Source organism: Oncorhynchus nerka, linkage group LG4, assembly GCF_034236695.1.
Source record: "Oncorhynchus nerka isolate Pitt River linkage group LG4, Oner_Uvic_2.0, whole genome shotgun sequence".
In the NCBI taxonomy this organism is placed as follows: domain Eukaryota; kingdom Metazoa; phylum Chordata; class Actinopteri; order Salmoniformes; family Salmonidae; genus Oncorhynchus; species Oncorhynchus nerka.
In genome coordinates this window covers 9,254,138-9,274,251 of record NC_088399.1, presented here as the reverse complement: position 1 = coordinate 9,274,251, position 20,114 = coordinate 9,254,138, and the positions used below count along the sequence as shown (strand labels likewise).

Genomic DNA, 20,114 nt, shown 5'->3' with positions numbered 1-20,114 from the left:
AGCTGCTGGGGTGAGCCTTGATAAAGGACATGACGAGGAGCACGATGGTGAGCGGCTGGGGTGAGCCTTGATAAAGGACATGACGCGGAGCACGATGGTGAGCGGCTGGGGTGAGCCTTGATAAAGGACATGACGCGGAGCACGATGGTGAGCCTTGATAAAGGACGTGACGCGGAGCACGATGGTGAGCGGCTGGGGTGAGCCTTGATAAAGGACATGACGCGGAGCACGATGGTGAGCGGCTGGGGTGAGCCTTGATAAAGGACATGACGCGGAGCACGATGGTGAGCGGCTGGGGTGAGCCTTGATAAAGGACATGACGCGGAGCACGATGGTGAGCGGCTGGGGTGAGCCTTGATAAAGGACATGACGCGGAGCACGATGGTGAGCGGCTGGGGTGAGCCTTGATAAAGGACGTGACGCGGAGCACGATGGTGAGCGGCTGGGGTGAGCCTTGATAAAGGACGTGACGCGGAGCACGATGGTGAGCGGCTGGGGTGAGCCTTGATAAAGGACGTGACGCGGAGCACGATGGTGAGCGGCTGGGGTGAGCCTTGATAAAGGACATGACGCGGAGCACGATGGTGAGCCTTGATAAAGGACATGACGCCACGATGGTGAGCGGCTGGGGTGAGCCTTGATAAAGGACATGACGCGAGCACGATGGTGAGCGGCTGGGGTGAGCCTTGATAAAGGACAAAGGCGGAGCACGATGGTGAGCGGCTGGAGCCGATAAAGGACATGACGCGAGCACGATGGTGAGCCTTGATAAAGGACGTGACGCGGAGCACGATGGTGAGCGGCTGGGGTGAGCCTTGATAAAGGACATGACGCGGAGCACGATGGTGAGCGGCTGGGGTGAGCCTTGATAAAGGACATGACGCGGAGCACGATGGTGAGCGGCTGGGGTGAGCCTTGATAAAGGACATGACGCGGAGCACGATGGTGAGCGGCTGGGGTGAGCCTTGATAAAGGACATGACGCGGAGCACGATGGTGAGCCTTGATAAAGGACGTGACGCGGAGCACGATGGTGAGCGGCTGGGGTGAGCCTTGGTAAAGGACATGACGCGGAGCACGATGGTGAGCGGCTGGGGTGAGCCTTGATAAAGGACATGACGCGGAGCACGATGGTGAGCGGCTGGGGTGAGCCTTGATAAAGGACATGACGCGGAGCACGATGGTGAGCGGCTGGGGTGAGCCTTGGTAAAGGACGTGACGCGGAGCACGATGGTGAGCCTTGATAAAGGACATGACGCGGAGCACGATGGTGAGCCTTGGTAAAAGATGTGACGCGGAGCACGATGGTGAGCCTTGATAAAGGACGTGACGCGGAGCACGATGGTGAGCCTTGGTAAAGGACGTGACGCGGAGCACGATGGTGAGCCTTGGTAAAGGACGTGACGCGGAGCACGATGGTGAGCAGCTGGGGTGAGCCTTGATAAAGGACATGACGCGGAGCACGATGGTGAGCCTTGGTAAAGGACGTGACGCGGAGCACGATGGTGAGCCTTGGTAAAGGACATCACGCGGAGCACGATGGTGAGCAGCTGGGGTGAGCCTTGATAAAGGACATGACGCGGAGCACGATGGTGAGCAGCTGGGGTGAGCCTTGGTAAAGGACATGACGCGGAGCACGATGGTGAGCCTTGATAAAGGACGTGACGCGGAGCACGATGGTGAGCGGCTGGGGTGAACCTTGATAAAGGACGTGATGGTGAGCCTTGATAAAGGACGTCACGCGGAGCACGATGGTGAGCCTTGATAAAGGACGTCACGCGGAGCACGATGGTGAGCGGCTGGGGTGAGCCTTGATAAAGGACATGACGCGGAGCACGATGGTGAGCGGCTGGGGTGAGCCTTGATAAAGGACATGACGCGAACACGATGGTGAGCGGCTGGTGAGCCTTGATAAAGGACGTGACGCGGAGCACGATGGTGAGCGGCTGGGGTGAGCCTTGATAAAGGACGTGACGCGGAGCACGATGGTGAGCGGCTGGGGTGAGCCTTGATAAAGGACGTGACGCGGAGCACGATGGTGAGCGGCTGGGGTGAGCCTTGATAAAGGACGTGGACGCGATGGTGAGCGGCTGGGGTGAGCCTGATAAAGGACATGACGCGAGCACGATGGTGAGCTGCTGGGGTGAGCCTTGATAAAGGACATGACGAGGAGCACGATGGTGAGCTTGATAAAGGACATGACGCGCTGGAGCACGATGGTGAGCGGCTGGGGTGAGCCTTGATAAAGGACATGACGCGGAGCACGATGGTGAGCGGCTGGGGTGAGCCTTGATAAAGGACATGACGCGGAGCACGATGGTGAGCCTTGATAAAGGTGACGCACGATGGTGAGCTGGGGTGAGCCTTGATAAAGGACATGACGCGGAGCACGATGGTGAGCGGCTGGGGTGAGCCTTGATAAAGGACATGACGCGGAGCACGATGGTGAGCGGCTGGGGTGAGCCTTGGTAAAGGGCGTGACGCCACGATGGTGAGCCTTGATAAAGGACATGACGCGGAGCACGATGGTGAGCCTTGGTAAAAGATGTGACGCGAGCACGATGGTGAGCCTTGATAAAGGACGTGACGCGAGCACGATGGTGAGCCTTGATAAAGGACGGACGCGGAGCACGATGGTGAGCCTTGGTAAAGGGCGTGAGCACGATGGTGAGCAGCTGGGGTGAGCCTTGATAAAGGACATGACGCGGAGCACGATGGTGAGCCTTGGTAAAGGACGTGACGCGGAGCACGATGGTGAGCCTTGGTAAAGGACATCACGCGGAGCACGATGGTGAGCAGCTGGGGTGAGCCTTGATAAAGGACATGACGCGGAGCACGATGGTGAGCAGCTGGGGTGAGCCTTGGTAAAGGACGTGACGCGGAGCACGATGGTGAGCCTTGATAAAGGACGTGACGCGGAGCACGATGGTGAGCGGCTGGGGTGAACCTTGATAAAGGACGTGATGGTGAGCCTTGATAAAGGACGTCACGCGGAGCACGATGGTGAGCCTTGATAAAGGACGTCACGCGGAGCACGATGGTGAGCGGCTGGGGTGAGCCTTGATAAAGGACATGACGCGGAGCACGATGGTGAGCGGCTGGGGTGAGCCTTGATAAAGGACGTGACGCGGAGCACGATGGTGAGCGGCTGGGGTGAGCCTTGATAAAGGACGGCTGAGCGATAAAGGAGCACGATGGTGAGCGGCTGGGGTGAGCCTTGATAAAGGACGTGACGCGGAGCACGATGGTGAGCGGCTGGGGTGAGCCTTGATAAAGGACGTGACGCGGAGCACGATGGTGAGCGGCTGGGGTGAGCCTTGATAAAGGACGTGACGCAGGAGCAAAAATGCGATGGTGAGCTGCTGGGGTGAGCCTTGATAAAGGACGTGACCTGCCTGGAGCACGATGGTGAGCTGCTGGGGTGAGCCTTGATAAAGGACATGACGCGGAGCACGATGGTGAGCGGCTGAGCCTGTAAAGTGACGCGGAGCACGATGGTGAGCGGCTGGGGTGAGCCTTGTAAAGGACATGACGTGTGATGGTGAGCGGCTGGGGTGAGCCTTGGTAAAGGACATGACGCGAGTTTGTTGAGCCTGATAAAGTGACGCGGAGCACGATGGTGAGCGGCTGGGGTGAGCCTTGGTAAAGGACATGACGCGGAGCACGATGGTGAGCGGCTGGGGTGAGCCTTGGTAAAGGACATGACGCGGAACACGATGGTGAGCGGCTGGGGTGAGCCTTGATAAAGTGACCACCAGGATAAAAAAAATGCCAAAGCTCTCCCAACAAAAACCATATGCTGAGAGGAAAAGATGCCCTGCCTTGGTGTGTGAATAATACGTTTGATACCGTGTGTGTGTGTGTATAATACGTTTGTTACTGTGTGTGTGTGTGTGTGTGTATAATATGTTTGTTACTGTGTGTGTGTGTGTGTGTGTATAATATGTTTGTTACTGTGTGTGTGTGTGTGTGTGTGTGTGTGTGTGTGTGTATAATATGTTTGTTACTGTGTGTGTGTGTGTATAATATGTTTGTTACTGTGTGTGTGTGTGTGTGTGTTTGTGTGTGTGTGTGTGTATAATATGTTTGTTACTGTGTGTGTGTGTGTGTGTGTGTATAATATGTTTGTTACTGTGTGTGTGTGTGTGTGTGTGTTTGTTACTGTGTGTGTGTAATATGTGTTGTTACTGTGTGTGTGTGTGTGTGTGTGTGTATAATATGTTTGTTACTGTGTGTGTGTGTGTGTGTGTGTATAATATGTTTGTTACTGTGTGTGTGTGTGTGTGTGTGTGTATAATATGTTTGTTACTGTGTGTGTGTGTGTGTGTGTGTATAATATGTTTGTTACTGGGTGAACGTGTGTGTTTATAATACCATTGAAAGGACGGTGTAGGTGTGAGCTATAACTGCGCAGTTCATAGTTGTAAAACCAACTCGCACAACTAGAATGAAACGATGACTGAAACTGAACGCTGGAAAGAAAACTGCCATCCTTAGTTAAGCCTGGGTGCAACTAACATCTGATTGGTTAACGAGACCGGCTCCATCAGGCCAACTGCCCATCATGTAGTTTACTGTTGACAAGACTTTTCTATACATTCATTCATTGTTCACATACAACAATCAACAAAAACAAAAATGTAAATAAACTAAAAAAGTAACACCCTTTTAACTGCCCTTCGTGAACTAACGGTTCACTTTGTCCTATTAGCTGATCGCTATTTTATTGAGGAAATATACACTTAGTATAACTGAGATGTGGTTGTCTCGCCTGGCCAGCTTAAGATGAATGAACCAATCGTAAACAACTCTGGATTAAAGCATCTGTTTAATGACTAACATGTAGAAACATAAAAAATAAAAATAAAAAGTAAAATGTGGACAGTTGACTCTCAAACACAAATAGACACACCTACTCACGTTAGACAAAGGCAAGGTGCGCACACACACACACACACACACACACACCTCCCCCCGAGCTTCAGACCTCATCTGCAGTTCAGACACACGCGTCGTCCTAGGCCCAGCCATCACCTCCTCCCCAAATGTCACCACAGTTTGCTCGATAATGTGCTCGAGCCCCATTCAATACCCCCTTATCTTCTGGCACAGACCCACCCGTTTTATATCCCCCTCTCTCTCACCTTCACACACCACGTCATATTTCATATCATTTAGAGAATCCACGTCGGGCCACTTCATTCAGTTTACCTTTTATAAACATGTCGGGTTGCAGGGTGATTTTGTTTCTTCATGTGATATTTTGGGGGACGTTTGAGTGTTTCGAACGTCCTTATGGACTGGGGGCCCATCTGATTATAAGCAGATTTAGTGGAGGGGAGAAAGGAGTGGAGAGAGGGGAGTGGAGAGAGGGGAGTGGAGAGAGGGCTGTCGGTGATAAGCACTCTGCCCTTAAGGAAGGAGAGGTCGTGTCACCTTGCAGAGTACCGAGATGAATTTCATACATAAAATGGTTGCATGGCTACCTTCAATTGGATCCCGGGTCTGTCTAGACGAATTCTGAACAGCACGTTATGATGAAGTATGTTTGGTTCCTGGCAATTCTTCACTGTTGCTGTTGGTTTGACCTAACGGGTGTTTGGTAGAACTGGGATTAACACGATCAGTCAAGGAGAGCACATTTATGTTAAGCTCCCGCTATAGAAAAAAAGGAATGGAAAGATGCTACTATGCAAAAGGATTCTGTGAAAAAGGTCACTTCATCAGCCAATGAAACCTAAAATGGCCAATACCAGTATTTTTTGGGAGCAAACTCAGCCCGTTGATCCCATTTTATACGGAAACCACTGGAGGTAAAAAAATATATATAATTTTTATTTTTTATTTTTTGTAAAAAACGCAGAGGTAAAAATGATCATTCAAGCACGGCAAGATGGCGAGACCTTGAACTCTTATTGTGAAAAGAAAGCGAAGGAGAGATTGAAAGAGAGCATGAGAGACAAAGAAGATTGGAAAAGAGTCTCACTCTAGTGAGTAAATAAATAATCAATACTCATCTAAATGTAAATGAGAGAGTAGCCCTCTCTTTGATGGTGTGTGTGTGTGTGTGTGTGTGAGAAAGAGAGAGAGAGAGAGAGAGAGAGAGAGAGGTGGTGTTTGGGGTTATCAACCAGACCATTTTCCACAGACACTGGGGCCACAACCTAATCACCATCACTCAGGTTCCTGGACTGCAAAATGGATCTAGAAATAAATCCAAAGCATCACCTGAGCTCCCACCATGCTAGCCAGGTCAGGCAAGGAGGCCACGCTTCACTGGACTCAAAGGGTTCTCTCTGTGAGATTTGGTGGGTGTCTGTGTAGACGTATGGCAGCGTTGGTAATGGCACCAGATAGAGCAGGTACAGAGTGAAAATGAAAAGGGGATCGGGACTAAGCCCTGTGGTACTCCATTGTATCTCTTTACAGAAGAGGCATGCGTCGACCTTTGACCCCTGTCTGTTTTGCAGCTGGCTGAAAAGGATCAGAAGTGCCACTGCTCGGGGAAGACGACGCAAAAATGTTGAGGGCAAAGGTTAGACATACGGCGTAGTCTAACACCAACATTTAGAGCGAAAAATAAATACAAAATAATCATAATTTGGGAAGTCTTACTGGAAATAAAATAAATCACAAGGGTGCAAGTTTTTGTGAGAACATCTGTGGGTGACTATACTCCCGAGAGGAACACATTGGTTTTAAAAAACAAGGACATAAAAGACCATACTCTGGGATGTCCCCATGAACACAAACACATGTAGAGAAGACATGTAGCTAAAGTTGACAGGAAACACTTAAAAGAGGACATGTGCTCAAAAGTAGCTAGATACAGTATAACTTCAAGCTATACAGTATGTCCTAGACGATATGGTGTGTCTGACCAACAGAGAGCCAGAGTGTTGGTGTGTCTGACCAACAGAGAGCCAGAGTGTTGGTGTGTCTGACCAATAGAGAGCCAGAGTGTTGGTGTGTCTGACCAATAGAGAGCCAGAGTGTTGGTGTGTCTGACCAATAGAGAGCCAGAGTGTTGGTGTGTCTGACCAACAGAGAGCCAGAGTGTTGTCTGACCAACAGAGAGCCAAGTGTTGACCAATAGAGAGCCAGAGCTGACCAGAGAGCCAGAGTGTTGGTGTGTCTGACCAATAGAGAGCCAGAGTGTGTTGGTGTGTCTGACCAATAGAGAGCCAGAGTGTGTTGGTGTGTCTGACCAATAGAGAGCCAGAGTGTGTTGGTGAGAGCCAGAGTGTTGGTGTGAGAGCCAGAGTCTGACCTGAAATAGAGAGCCAGAGAGCCAGAGTGTTGGGTGTGTCTGACCAATAGAGAGCCAGAGTGTTGGTGTGTCTGACCAATAGAGAGCCAGAGTGTTGGTGTGTCTGACCAATAGAGGAGCCAGAGTGTTGGTGTGTCTGACCAATAGAGAGCCAGAGTGTTGGTGTGTCTGACCAATAGAGAGCCAGAGTGTTGGTGTGTCTGACCAATAGAGAGCCAGAGTGTTGGTGTGTCTGACCAATAGAGAGCCAGAGTGTTGGTGTGTCTGACCAATAGAGAGCCAGAGTGTTGGTGTGTCTGACCAATAGAGGAGCCAGAGTGTTGGTGTGTCTGACCAATAGAGAGCCAGAGCGTTGGTGTGTCTGACCAATAGAGAGCCAGAGTGTTGGTGTGTCTGAGTGTGGTATAGTGTCCGCTGAGCTCACTGTTATTGTAATGATTATCTGTTATTATCTTTAATCGCTGGCACATTATACAGTCAGTGTCGTGTTACCCACAAGGAGGAAGATTCTCCATTAAAATGGCTGCCTTGCTTGGCATAGCTAGACATTCAGAAATACTCTGTCTTCCCTTTCCTTTTGTGCACTCTTTCGCACTTAACCTATTCAATTCCCAGAGGAACTGGCAACCCTCTGGTTCTATTCACAGGCAGCTCTCACCTGAAACGAGAGCTAAAAGTGACACTTTTGAAGACGTAAAAGCCCAAATCTGGAAACGTTACAGGGATAATGGCCCCCCACTCAGTAGCTGTGAAAGAGCTCCCCCTGTTTCTGGAAGGTCGGGGAGCTGGTGATGTAGTTTACCTCAGGAGACCGTGAGGTATTTATCCTTCGCCAAGGCGCTGCAGAGGGGCTTTCATGATTAAACAAGTTCAAGTTTTTTTTTCCCTTTCCGTCAAATGAGCAATTGGGAACGCTTTGACGAATTAGATCATTTCAAACACTTTTGTGTATGTGTATGTGTGTGTGTGTGTGTGTATGTGTGTGTGTGTGCGTGCGTCTTATGCGCGAGCATGAACATCTGTGTCTTAAGGGTAGGGGGCTGTAGAATAATATTTATTCCCGTAGCCATTGAGGCAATTTCAGTCAAATTGGGGACAGGTTTCAGTTGCAATCCAAGAGGGTTCTTCTGGTCCCAATTCTCATAACTATTCCTGTAACTATGACTTCACACTTCAAGCAAAAAGCCCCCAGAAAGTGAAAAAGTAGTCCTCCTTTATGTTAGGGATTAGACGATATATCGGTGAACGTATCGGAATCGGCCGATATTAGCTAAAAATGCCAACATCGGTATTGGCCGATGTCTATTCTTATCCGTATTTTTTTTAAACGGCTCTGTTGGTTAGGGGCTTAAGTAAGTAAGCATTTCACTGCAAGGTCTACACCTTGCTTGTATTCAGCGCATGTGACTCATAAAATTTGATTTGATGTCTAGTTTAACGTCGATGTTAAAGGTACCATTCATACCTATATAACGTAGGTACATGACTTAATAACGGCACGTAATATTTTGCGCTACACGTGCAACACAGCATTTCGAACCTAGTCCACACAACGCCTGCTGTGTGAAACGAGCAGTCAACAAGTCAATCAGTCATTTGAAAGAGTAAGAACATTTCAGGGAGACGACTCAGAGGCGAAATCCATTAAAGCCAAGATAATGGAATTTCGTTGCCCTTGACAATCAACCGTTACACCGGTACACACAACCGGCACCGGTACACACTACCAAGATCGCTAATTTTCCGATGTTGTACAACCAGAGTTACACAGTAATAGCGTCACTGCTATTAGCTTCACGACATACATACTATAGAACGCCATTTGGGGTCTTTGTGTGTCAAAAAAAGATACAGTAGCACTGTCAAAGCTGTACAAAATAGTCCGAAAACAAGTAAACACCGGCCACGAACGATGTGTTTACAATACAGCGTTGGTAATAAAGCATAATTTGTTCGACTGCAACTTCTGGGGTAGTTAGCTTTAGCTTGGTACCTAGCTAACACCAATACAAACCGATTGAAAACAATGACCAGTAGAAACTGCAGTCATTTTCATCATTCTTAGCAATGATTTAGGAATCCTTGTGAGTAAGTATTAGCTAGGTTGCCACTTGTTGTTCGCTGAATTGATATTGAATTTCAGTTCATGACAATAAATAGCTAGCCAGCTACTTAACCCGGTTGCCCAGCTAGCTTCATCTGGCTAGTGAGGCTCGACCAGTCCGCGGTCCAGGTTGTGTGTTGTGAAGCTAGCCACAATAAGGATTAGGCACAATAGCGGAATTTCCGGTTTGTACTGGTTTATACTGTGGGGTATAAAGATGACTAATACTGTGGGTATAAAGGAGGACTAATACTGTGGGTATAAAGATGACTAATACTGTGGGGTATAAAGGAGGACTAATACTGTGGGTATAAAGAGGGCTAATACTGTGGGTATAAAGGAGGACTAATACTGTGGGTATAAAGAGGGCTAATACTGTTGGTATAAAAGAGGACTAATACTGTGGGTATAAAGAGGGCTAATATTGTGGGGTATAAAGAGGACTAATACTGTGGGTATAAAGAGGGCTAATACTGTGGGGTATAAAGAGGGCTAATACTGTGGGTATAAAGAGGGCTAATACTGTGGGGTATAAAGAGGACTAATACTGTGGGTATAAAGAGGGCTAATACTGTGGGGTATAAAGAGGGCTAATACTGTGGGTATAAAGGAGGACTAATACTGTGGGTATAAAGAGGGCTAATACTGTTGGTATAAAAGAGGACTAATACTGTGGGTATAAAGAGGGCTAATATTGTGGGGTATAAAGAGGACTAATACTGTGGGTATAAAGAGGGCTAATACTGTGGGGTATAAAGAGGGCTAATACTGTTGGTATAAAAGAGGACTAATACTGTGGGTATAAAGAGGGCTAATACTGTGGGGTATAAAGAGGACTAATACTGTGGGTAAAAAGAGGACTAATACTGTGGGTATAAAGGAGGACTAATACGGTGGGTATAAAGATGACTAATACTGTGGGTAAAAAGAGGACTAATACTGTGGGGTATAAAGAGGACTAATACTGTGGGTATAAAGGAGGACTAATACTGTGGGTTTAAAGGAGGACTAATAGGGTGGGGTATAAAGATGACGAATACTGTGGGTACAAAGGAGGACTAATACTGTGGGTACAAAGGAGGACTAATACTGTGGGTATAAAGGAGGACTAATAGGGTGGGGTATAAAGATGACAAATACTGTGGGTACAAAGGAGGACTAATACTGTGGGTATAAAGATGAATAATACTGTGGGTATAAAGGACTAATACTGTGGGTATAAGGAGGACTAATATGGTGGGTAAAAGGAGGACTAATACTGTGGGTATAAAGATGACTAATACTGTGGGTATAAAGATGACTAATACTGTGGGTATAAAGATGACTAATACTGTGGGTATAAACATGACTAATACGGTGAGTAAAAAGAGGACTAATACTGTGGGTATAAACATGACTAATACGGTGAGTAAAAAGAGGACTAATACTTTGGGTATAAAGAGGACTAATATGGTGGGTACAAAGGAGGACTAATACTGTGGGTACAAAGGAGGACTAATACTGTGGGTATAAGGAGGACTAATACTGTGGGTATAAAGGAGGACTAATACTTTGGGGTATAAAGATGACTAATACTGTGGGTACAAAGGAGGACTAATACTGTGGGTATAAGGAGGACTAATACTGTGGGTATAAAGAGGACTAATACTTTGGGGTATAAAGGAGGACTAATACGGTGGGTATAAAGATGACTAATACTGTGGGTATAAAGATGACTAATACTGTGGGTACAAAGGACTAATACTGTGGGTATAAGGAGGACTAATATGGTGGGTAAAAGGAGGACTAATACTGTGGGTATAAAGGAGGACTAATACTGTGGGTATAAAGAGGACTAATACTGTGGGGTATAAAGGAGGACTAATACGGTGGGTATAAAGATGACTAATATGGTGGGTAAAAGGAGGACTAATACTGTGGGTATAAAGGAGGACTAATACTGTGGGTATAAAGAGGGCTAATACTGTGGGTATAAAGAGGACTAATACTGTGGGTATAAAGAGGACTAATACTGTGGGTATAAAGGAGGACTAATACGGTGGGTATAAAGATGACTAATACTGTGGGTATAAAGGATGACTAATACTGTGGGTATAAGGAGGACTAATACTGTGGGTATAAAGAGGACTAATACTGTGGGTATAAAAGGAGGACTAATACTGTGGGTATAAAGATGACTAATACTGTGGGTATAAGAGGACTAATACGATGGGTATAAAGAGGACTAATACGATGGGTATAAAGAGGACTAATACTGTGGGTATAAAAGGAGGACTAATACTGTGGGTATAAAGATGACTAATACTGTGGGTATAAAGGAGTACTAATACTGTGGGGTATAAAACAGCTCACGTCTGGGAAGGGGAGGTTTTAAAAAAAGAGCTCACGTCTAGGAAGGGGAGGCTTGGAAAAAAATAGCTCACGTCTGGGAAGGGGAGGTTTGAAAAAAGAGCTCACGTCTGGGAGGGAGAGGTTTGAAAAAAGAGCTCACGTCTGGGAGGGGGAGGTTTGAAAAAAAGAGCTCACGTCTGGGAGGGAGAGGTTTGAAAAAAGAGCTCACGTCTGGGAAGGGGAGGTTTGAAAAAAGAGCTCACGTCTGGGAAGGGGAGGTTTGAAAAAAGAGCTCACGTCTGGGAGGGAGAGGTTTGAAAAAAGAGCTCACGTCTGGGAGGGGGAGGTTTGAAAAAAGAGCTCACGTCTGGGAGGGGGAGGTTTGAAAAAAGAGCTCACGTCTGGGAAGGGGAGGTTTGAAAAAAGAGCTCACGTCTGGGACGGGGAGGGGCAACCAAAATGATCTTGCCTGTGATTGGACTTCAGCTATTTGGGCTTATTCATAATTATTTAACCCTTTACACTGATAGGAATTGGTCTCCATTGAATTGAGTTTTATTTTTACAGGGACGGGGCACATTAATCAACGTTTTAGTAAAAGTGCCGGTTTTAGCCAGCCGGCTAATTTTCAACCACAGTCCCTGAGTAGGTCATTAAAAACAATAACAATACAGACAATCAATGAGCAGTGAGCACATTGGCCTCCATTCAAATGTTTCTTACAGAAGAAATATGAAATACATAAGCATGGTAGGGAACAGTTTGGAGATCATGGGAAAATTATCAGACCAAAGTTTACGACAACAGTTACCCTGACACAAGACTGAATCTAAACATTACTCTGTTGATTTTTTCGTGCATTTTACATTTATTGTACTTTTTGCCACATTTGTCAATAACGAAACCTGAAAAAACTCTGGATACATTCAGTAAAATTAGTGGTAGGAACCACATAAGATTTAAAAAATGACAAGGGTTTGAGTGAGAGGACTAACCTGAGTCTCCAAGTGGACACACACCTCTCCAAAGTGGGCACAGTTCCTAAGTCATGTCGATGCGTTTTTATGACTCAAAGAAGACTCTTCAACTATAAAGGTGCTTATTTGAGCTCTCCCAGCTCTGCCGTTGAGGAACTACAGCAAGCACACTTGTAATTGTTTTGAACACAGCCCTGCGTCCTCGTCATCACACAATTACTGTTGTTGTTCATTCAATCCAAAAACGGCCCATTATAAATCACAATCGGGGTCAGGTGGGCCTCGTTTTAAACGTTGGTTCTATTGCCAACATGACCAGCTAAGTTCTAAAATACAATGTGACAGAGTTTCACAATTCAATTCAGAGAAACAGATTGTAATTTTGATGAGCATAGAAAGAGGTCATGAGATCATTCAGGTGCCGTGTTCCACAGTGAATTTATCACAATACATCAAACAGACTCATTCTGTTCAGAACGACCCAGGGTATAACACCATGTCATCTGGTAACTGTACATCAAACAGACTCATTCTGTTCAGAACGACCCAGGGTATAACACCATGTCATCTGGTAACTGTTCATCAAACAGACTCATTCTGTTCAGAACGACCCAGGGTATAACACCATGTCATCTGGTAACTGTACATCAAACAGACTCATTCTGTTCAGAACGACCCAGGGTATAACACCATGTCATCTGGTAACTGTTCAACAAACAGACTCATTCTGTTCAGAACGACCCAGGGTATGACAACATGTCATCTGGTAACTGTACAACAAACAGACTCATTCTGTTCAGAACGACCCAGGGTATAACACCATGTCATCTGGTAACTGTACATCAAACAGACTCATTCTGTTCAGAACGACCCAGGGTATAACACCATGTCATCTGGTAACTGTACATCAAACAGACTCATTCTGTTCAGAACGACCCAGGGTATAACACCATGTCATCTGGTACCTGTTCATCAAACAAACTCATTCTGTTCAGAATGACCCAGGGTATAACACCATGTCATCTGGTAACTGTACAACTAACAGACTCATTCTGTTCAGAACGACCCAGGGTATAACACCATGTCATCTGGTAACTGTTCATCAAACAGACTCATTCTGTTCAGAACGACCCAGGGTATAACACCATGTCATCTGGTAACTGTTCATCAAACAAACTCATTCTGTTCAGAACGACCCAGGGTATAACACCATGTCACCATGTCATCTGGTAACTGTACAACTAAACAGACTCATTCTGTTCAGAACGACCCAGGGTATAACACCATGTCATCTGGTAACTGTTCATCAAACAAACTCATTCTGTTCAGAATGACCCAGGGTTCATCAAACAGACACCATGTCATCTGGTAACTGTACAACAAACAGACTCATTCTGTTCAGAACGACCCAGGGTATAACACCATGTCATCTGGTAACTGTTCATCAAACAGACTCATTCTGTTCAGAACGACCCAGGGTATAACACCATGTCATCTGGTAACTGTTCATCAAACAGACTCATTCTGTTCAGAACGACCCAGGGTATAACACCATGTCATCTGGTAACTGTACATCAAACAGACTCATTCCGTTCAGAACGACCCAGGGTATAACACCATGTCATCTGGTAACTGTACAACAAACAGACTCATTCCGTATACCCAGGGTATAACACCATGTCATCTGGTAACTGTACAACAAACAGACTCATTCTGTTCAGAACGACCCAGGGTATAACACCATGTCATCTGGTAACTGTTCATCAAACAGACTCATTCTGTTCAGAACGACCCAGGGTATAACACCATGTCATCTGGTAACTGTTCATCAAACAGACTCATTCTGTTCAGAACGACCCAGGGTATAACACCATGTCATCTGGTAACTGTACAACTAACATAGTGATCATAAACGTTGAACTATATATTCCATCAGTTTTATGAGATGGAAATGTGAAGTGCACATTTGGACTCACAGGTGTTTGGTTTGGTTTGGTTTGTATGACATCAAAGCGGTATTTATTATAATCAACGTCTCATCTTTCAAAATACATAAGAGTCGCCTAATTTACAGCATTTCCCTCCCTCAGACAACAAAACATTTGCCAAAGTTGCCTAATTATCAGGTGAGTTCGGGGCAACTGCTTGGTCACACAGTGCTCAAGTTCAGAACTTCTTTCAGTCAAACCCCCATACAGAGCTGTGAAGAGCAGAGCCTGAACTCTGGCGTCATTTATAGCAGGCTACTGTACAGCCACTGCGTTCCAATTTTGCTGATTTATCAGTGACCAAATCTGCCATTTCCAACCTGTATACGAATACAAGTCTAAAGGATAGATGTTTTCAGACGAGTATATGGAATTGGTGTGATATCCAGACATCAAACCTCTAATGGGGTCTTAGGACTTGACATTTCTAAAGGGTGGAGGTTTTTTAAATGAAAGAGGGTTTGAAGGTGTTAACATTTGTACCACCACAACACTTATGGACAGAGGTGGCCGACATAAGGAAGTTGTGTTGCAAAAACAGAATTTCACTCTCCATATTTCAGGTCCAAATTCTAACACAAACAGATTGGTTCATAATCAACAACAACAACATCTAAATAAACAAAAATCAATGTAGAAATGGTACAGCAAGACGCTCTTCTACTTTTTAGAAGCAGGGCGCTGAAATGAAAGATTCAGTCATCGGCAAAGCACATCCTCTTCAACTCACTTAGCAAAGCATGTCCCGAGAACAGTGGTTCATTCAATTTTCATGGAGTTAAATGGAACTCTGCTTTTAGTAGCCAGAGGCTATGCATACTATTACATTCCTAAAGAAGGCTTTTAGCACAAATTGCATTTATAATAGGATATAAGTTCAAGACACAAACTTCTTCTTCTTTTAACTTCTACTAATAGCGGTGTAGCACTGCATTTTGGGATACCATTTTTTTAAACTTTTTTTTTTTTTTCCAATTCGGTCCAATCTGAGAAGACAAAGACAACAAAATGGTTGTCTTGGTACAAGGACATTGTACACGATATCCCCAAGAAAAGATGAAAAAAACAAAAACAAACACTACAGCAAAAAGGGGTAGGACCAAGCCACTGGCAAGGTTAGTGTTGTGGAGAGGTTAGCTCCGTTTGAGGGAGCTAGTTAGGGGATTGCTAATGTCTTCATCACTCTAGGCCCTGGTAGACAGTAGGCTGAAGTCTCAAGCAATAGAACAGACAATAGGCAGACATGCCATGGCCTTGTCCAGTCTAAGGGGATCGTCGCCATCATCGCCACCATCATCATCATCATCATCAAACATTGTCTTCAGTGGTTGTGACAGCAAACCACGGAGGATGGAGGAGGTCATTAGAACGAGGGGTGGGGGGGGCACGCTGGTGATCAGGTGGGGGCAGATAAAAAAGGGACAGCCAGTTGTAGTACAAGCCGGAGGGGGGGGGGTCAACGAGAGAATAGACCTCCTCCCTTCCACACCTCTCTCCACTCAGTATGTGGGCTGCTCTCTCCACTCAGTATGTGGGCTGCTCTCTCCACTCAGTAGGTGGGGCTGCTCTCTCCACTCAGTATGTGGGCTGCTCTCTCCACTCAGTATGTGGGCTGCTCTCTCCACTCAGTATGTGGGCTGCTCTCTCCACTCAGTATGTGGGCTGCTCTCTCCACTCAGTATGTGGGCTGCTCTCTCCACTCAGTATGTGGGCTGCTCTCTCCACTCAGTATGTGGGCTGCTCTCTCCACTCAGTAGGTGGGGCTGCTCTCTCCACTCAGTATGTGGGCTGCTCTCTCCACTCAGTATGTGGGCTGCTCTCTCCACTCAGTAGGTGGGGCTGCTCTCTCCACTCAGTATGTGGGCTGCTCTCTCCACTCAGTATGTGGGCTGCTCTCTCCACTCAGTATGTGGGCTGCTCTCTCCACTCAGTATGTGGGCTTCTCTCTCCACTCAGTATGTGGGCTGCTCTCTCCACTCAGTATGTGGGCTGCTCTCTCCACTCAGTATGTGGGCTGCTCTCTCCACTCAGTATGTGGGCTGCTCTCTCCACTCAGTATGTGGGCTGCTCTCTCCACTCAGTATGTGGGCTGCTCTCTCCACTCAGTAGGTGGGCTGCTCTCTCCACTCAGTAGGTGGGACTGCTCTCTCCACTCAGTAGGTGGGACTGCTCTCTCCACTCAGTATGTGGGCTGCTCTCTCCACTCAGTATGTGGGCTGCTCTCTCCACTCAGTAGGTGGGCTGCTCTCTCCACTCAGTAGGTGGGCTGCTCTCTCCACTCAGTAGGTGGGCTGCTCTCTCCACTCAGTAGGTGGGCTGCTCTCTCCACTCAGTATGTGGGCTGCCCTCTCCACTCAGTAGGTGGGACTGCTCTCTCCACTCAGTAGGTGGGACTGCCCTCTCCACTCAGTAGGTGGGACTGCCCTCTCCACTCAGTAGGTGGGACTGCCCTCTCCACTCAGTAGGTGGGACTGCCCTCTCCACTCAGTAGGTGGGACTGCCCTCTCCACTCAGTAGGTGGGACTGCCCTCTCCACTCAGTAGGTGGGACTGCCCTCTCCACTCAGTATGTGGGCTGCCCTCTCCACTCAGTATGTGGGCTGCCCTCTCCACTCAGTAGGTGGGACTGCTCTCTCCACTCAGTAGGTGGGACTGCCCTCTCCACTCAGTAGGTGGGACTGCCCTCTCCACTCAGTATGTGGGCTGCTCTTTCCACTCAGTATGTGGACTGCTGTGTGTTGTCTTCTCTACTGTGCTCTGTGCCTCCGTTGCTTCCCGACATGATCCCTTTCAGGCCTTTATCACTGGTTGGGAGGCGGGGGTGGGAGGGGGGTTGAGAGAAAGCGCCAGCCCCACCCCGTGCCGCCCCAGCTTAATCTGTGTCCTGGCGTTGGGAGAGGCGATCGGTTCCGTCTGACTTTTGTATTAAAACCTCAGTTGCTATCAGATCCCCAGGTGATCTGGGCATGACAAATTAAACACTGTGTGGCAGCCCTATCAGAGATCGTACCCTGATGGTTTTTCTGGAGGGGTAGGGGTTGTGGAAATGCTTTGTGTGAAGATAGCAACACAATAAGGGGAGGGCAGACGCAAATTCAAGTACACACACTTGTGCATGCACGCGCACACTCAAATATATGAAGCACACTACTTACTACTTACATGCTACTTTCATTGTTTGGGTGCTTCACAATGGGGTTAATAGGATTTCCATAAGCATGTAATAAAGCCTCTACGCCACCCATACCAGAGCCTTTCTGAGAGCCTTTCCTCTTCTTCAGTGCCTTCTGCAGGATCTCCTTCATGGTCACCTTCAGGCTGTCCACTGGGATGAGAGAAAAACCATGGACAGCATTTCTGTAGGAAAAAAAAACAGGAGAGAGACAGAGACGGAGGGGGAGAGAGAGAGAAAGAGGGGGAGAGAGAGAGAAAGAGGGGGAGACAGAGGGGGGAGACAGAGGGGAGAGAGAGAGGGGGAGGGGAGAGAGAGAGACGGAGGGGGAGGGGAGAGAGAGATGGAGGGGGAGAGAGAGTGGGACAGAGAGAGAGAGACAGAGACCGAGGGGGAGAGAGAGACAGAGACGGAGGGGGAGAGAGAGGGATGGGGGAGAGAGAGAGAGAGAGAGATGGGGAGAGAGAGAGGGGGAGAGAGAGAGAGGGGGAGGGGGAGAGAGAGAGGGAGAGAGAGGGGGAGGGGAGAGAGAGAGAGAGAGAGAGAGAGAGAGAGAGAGGGGGAAGAGAGAGAGAGAGAGAGAGAGGGGAAGAGAGAGAGAGAGAGAGAGAGTGGGACAGAGAGAGAGAGAGAGTGGGACAGAGAGAGAGAGAGAGTGGGACAGAGAGAGAGAGAGAGAGACGGAGGGGAGGGAGAGAGAGAGGGGGAGAGAGACAAAGAGAGGGGGAGAGAGACAGAGACAGGGGGAGAGAGACAGAGACAGAGGGGGAGAGAGAGGGAGGGGGGGGGGTAGAGAGAGGGAGGGGAGGGGAGGGTAGAGAGAGGGAGGGGGAGAGAGAGGGAGAGAGAGAGTGGGACAGAGAGAGTGACAGAGGGGGAGGGACAGAGAGAGGGGGAGAGAGACAAAGAGAGGGGAGAGAGACAGAGACAGGGGAGAGAGACAGAGACAGGGAGAGAGAGAGAGGGAGGGGGAGATAGGAGGAGGGGGAGAGGGGGAGAGAGAGAGGGGGAGAGAGAGAGGGAGATATTAGTTATATAAGTGAAGAAATAATACATCTGCAGACAAAGTGACAACAAAGCGCCCGCCTCAGCAGAAGTGAAACAAATATCAGTAGGCTCTCTCCAGTTGACTCTGGGACACAAACACCTGATTCGTTATCCTAAAAGCGTCACCTCGCATTTATCGGGTTGTTAGGGCCAATAGCACACTTATTTACTAGCACCGCTTGGAGCACTTCATTTTAGGCACTTTCAAAAGATAGGAGCGCTATTTATGATGCCATTAAAGCAGGCGAGTGGGAAGCGGTCTCACAAAACAGTTTAGTCAAAAGAAAGCCCTTGTTCTATTGGATAAGGCCTCCGCAGATTTGTTTTTCCACTATCCATCAATCATGCAGATGCCGTGTCATAACCCAATAACACACGAGGGTATTACGTCATAACAATCGCAGTAGTAAATTCAGGAAGGTTAACCTGCTACTGTTCTGAGTGAATCGGAATGCGTCACCTTCCTAAACGTAAATGATGAAGTGGAAACGATGCAAAGGAAAGATTTAAAGTCGTATAAAGTCAGCATAAAACAAGTGCACAAAGTTAGACCAACAAAATGGAACACGGAAAACTAGACAACATTAAGGCTCCAGATTGGAGCAGCGGTCTAAGACACTGCATCTCAGTGGGCCCCCGAGTGGAGCAGAGGTCTAAGACACTGCATATCAGTGGGCTCCTGAGTGGAGCAGAGGTCTAAGGCACTGCATCTCAGTGGGCCCCCGAGAGGAGCAGAGGTCTAAGGCACTGCATCTCAGTGGGCTCCCGAGTGGAGCAGAGGTCTAAGACACTGCATATCAGTGGGCTCCAGAGTGGAGCAGAGGTCTAAGGCACTGCATCTCAGTGGGTTCCCGAGTGGAGCAGAGGTCTAAGACACTGCATCTCAGTGGGCTCCCGAGTGGAGCAGAGGTCTAAGACACTGCATCTCAGTGGGCTCCCGAGTGGAGCAGAGGTCTAAGACACTGCATATCAGTGGGCTCCAGAGTGGAGCAGAGGTCTAAGGCACTGCATCTCAGTGGGTTCCCGAGTGGAGCAGAGGTCTAAGACACTGCATCTCAGTGGGCTCCCGAGTGGAGCAGAGGTCTAAGGCACTGCATCTCAGTGGGCTCCCGAGTGGAGCAGCTGTCTAAGGCACTGCATCTCAGTGGGCTCCAGAGTGGAGCAGAGGTCTAAGGCACTGCATCTCAGTGGGCTCCCGAGTGGAGCAGCTGTCTAAGGCACTGCATC

At 47.7% G+C, this 20,114-nt stretch overlaps 1 protein-coding gene across 2 annotated transcripts in view; it reads right to left on the bottom strand.

Moving 5' to 3' along the window:
- mapkap1 (MAPK associated protein 1) overlaps nt 1–20,114 on the bottom strand; it is a 130,438-nt gene that overhangs the window by 52,123 nt on the left and 58,201 nt on the right. For both annotated transcript variants that reach the window (XM_065017205.1, XM_065017206.1), the window contains one exon: nt 17,916–18,025. In XM_065017205.1, coding sequence (XP_064873277.1) covers nt 17,916–18,025 — 110 coding nt within the window. The remainder of the gene's footprint in view (nt 1–17,915; nt 18,026–20,114) is intronic.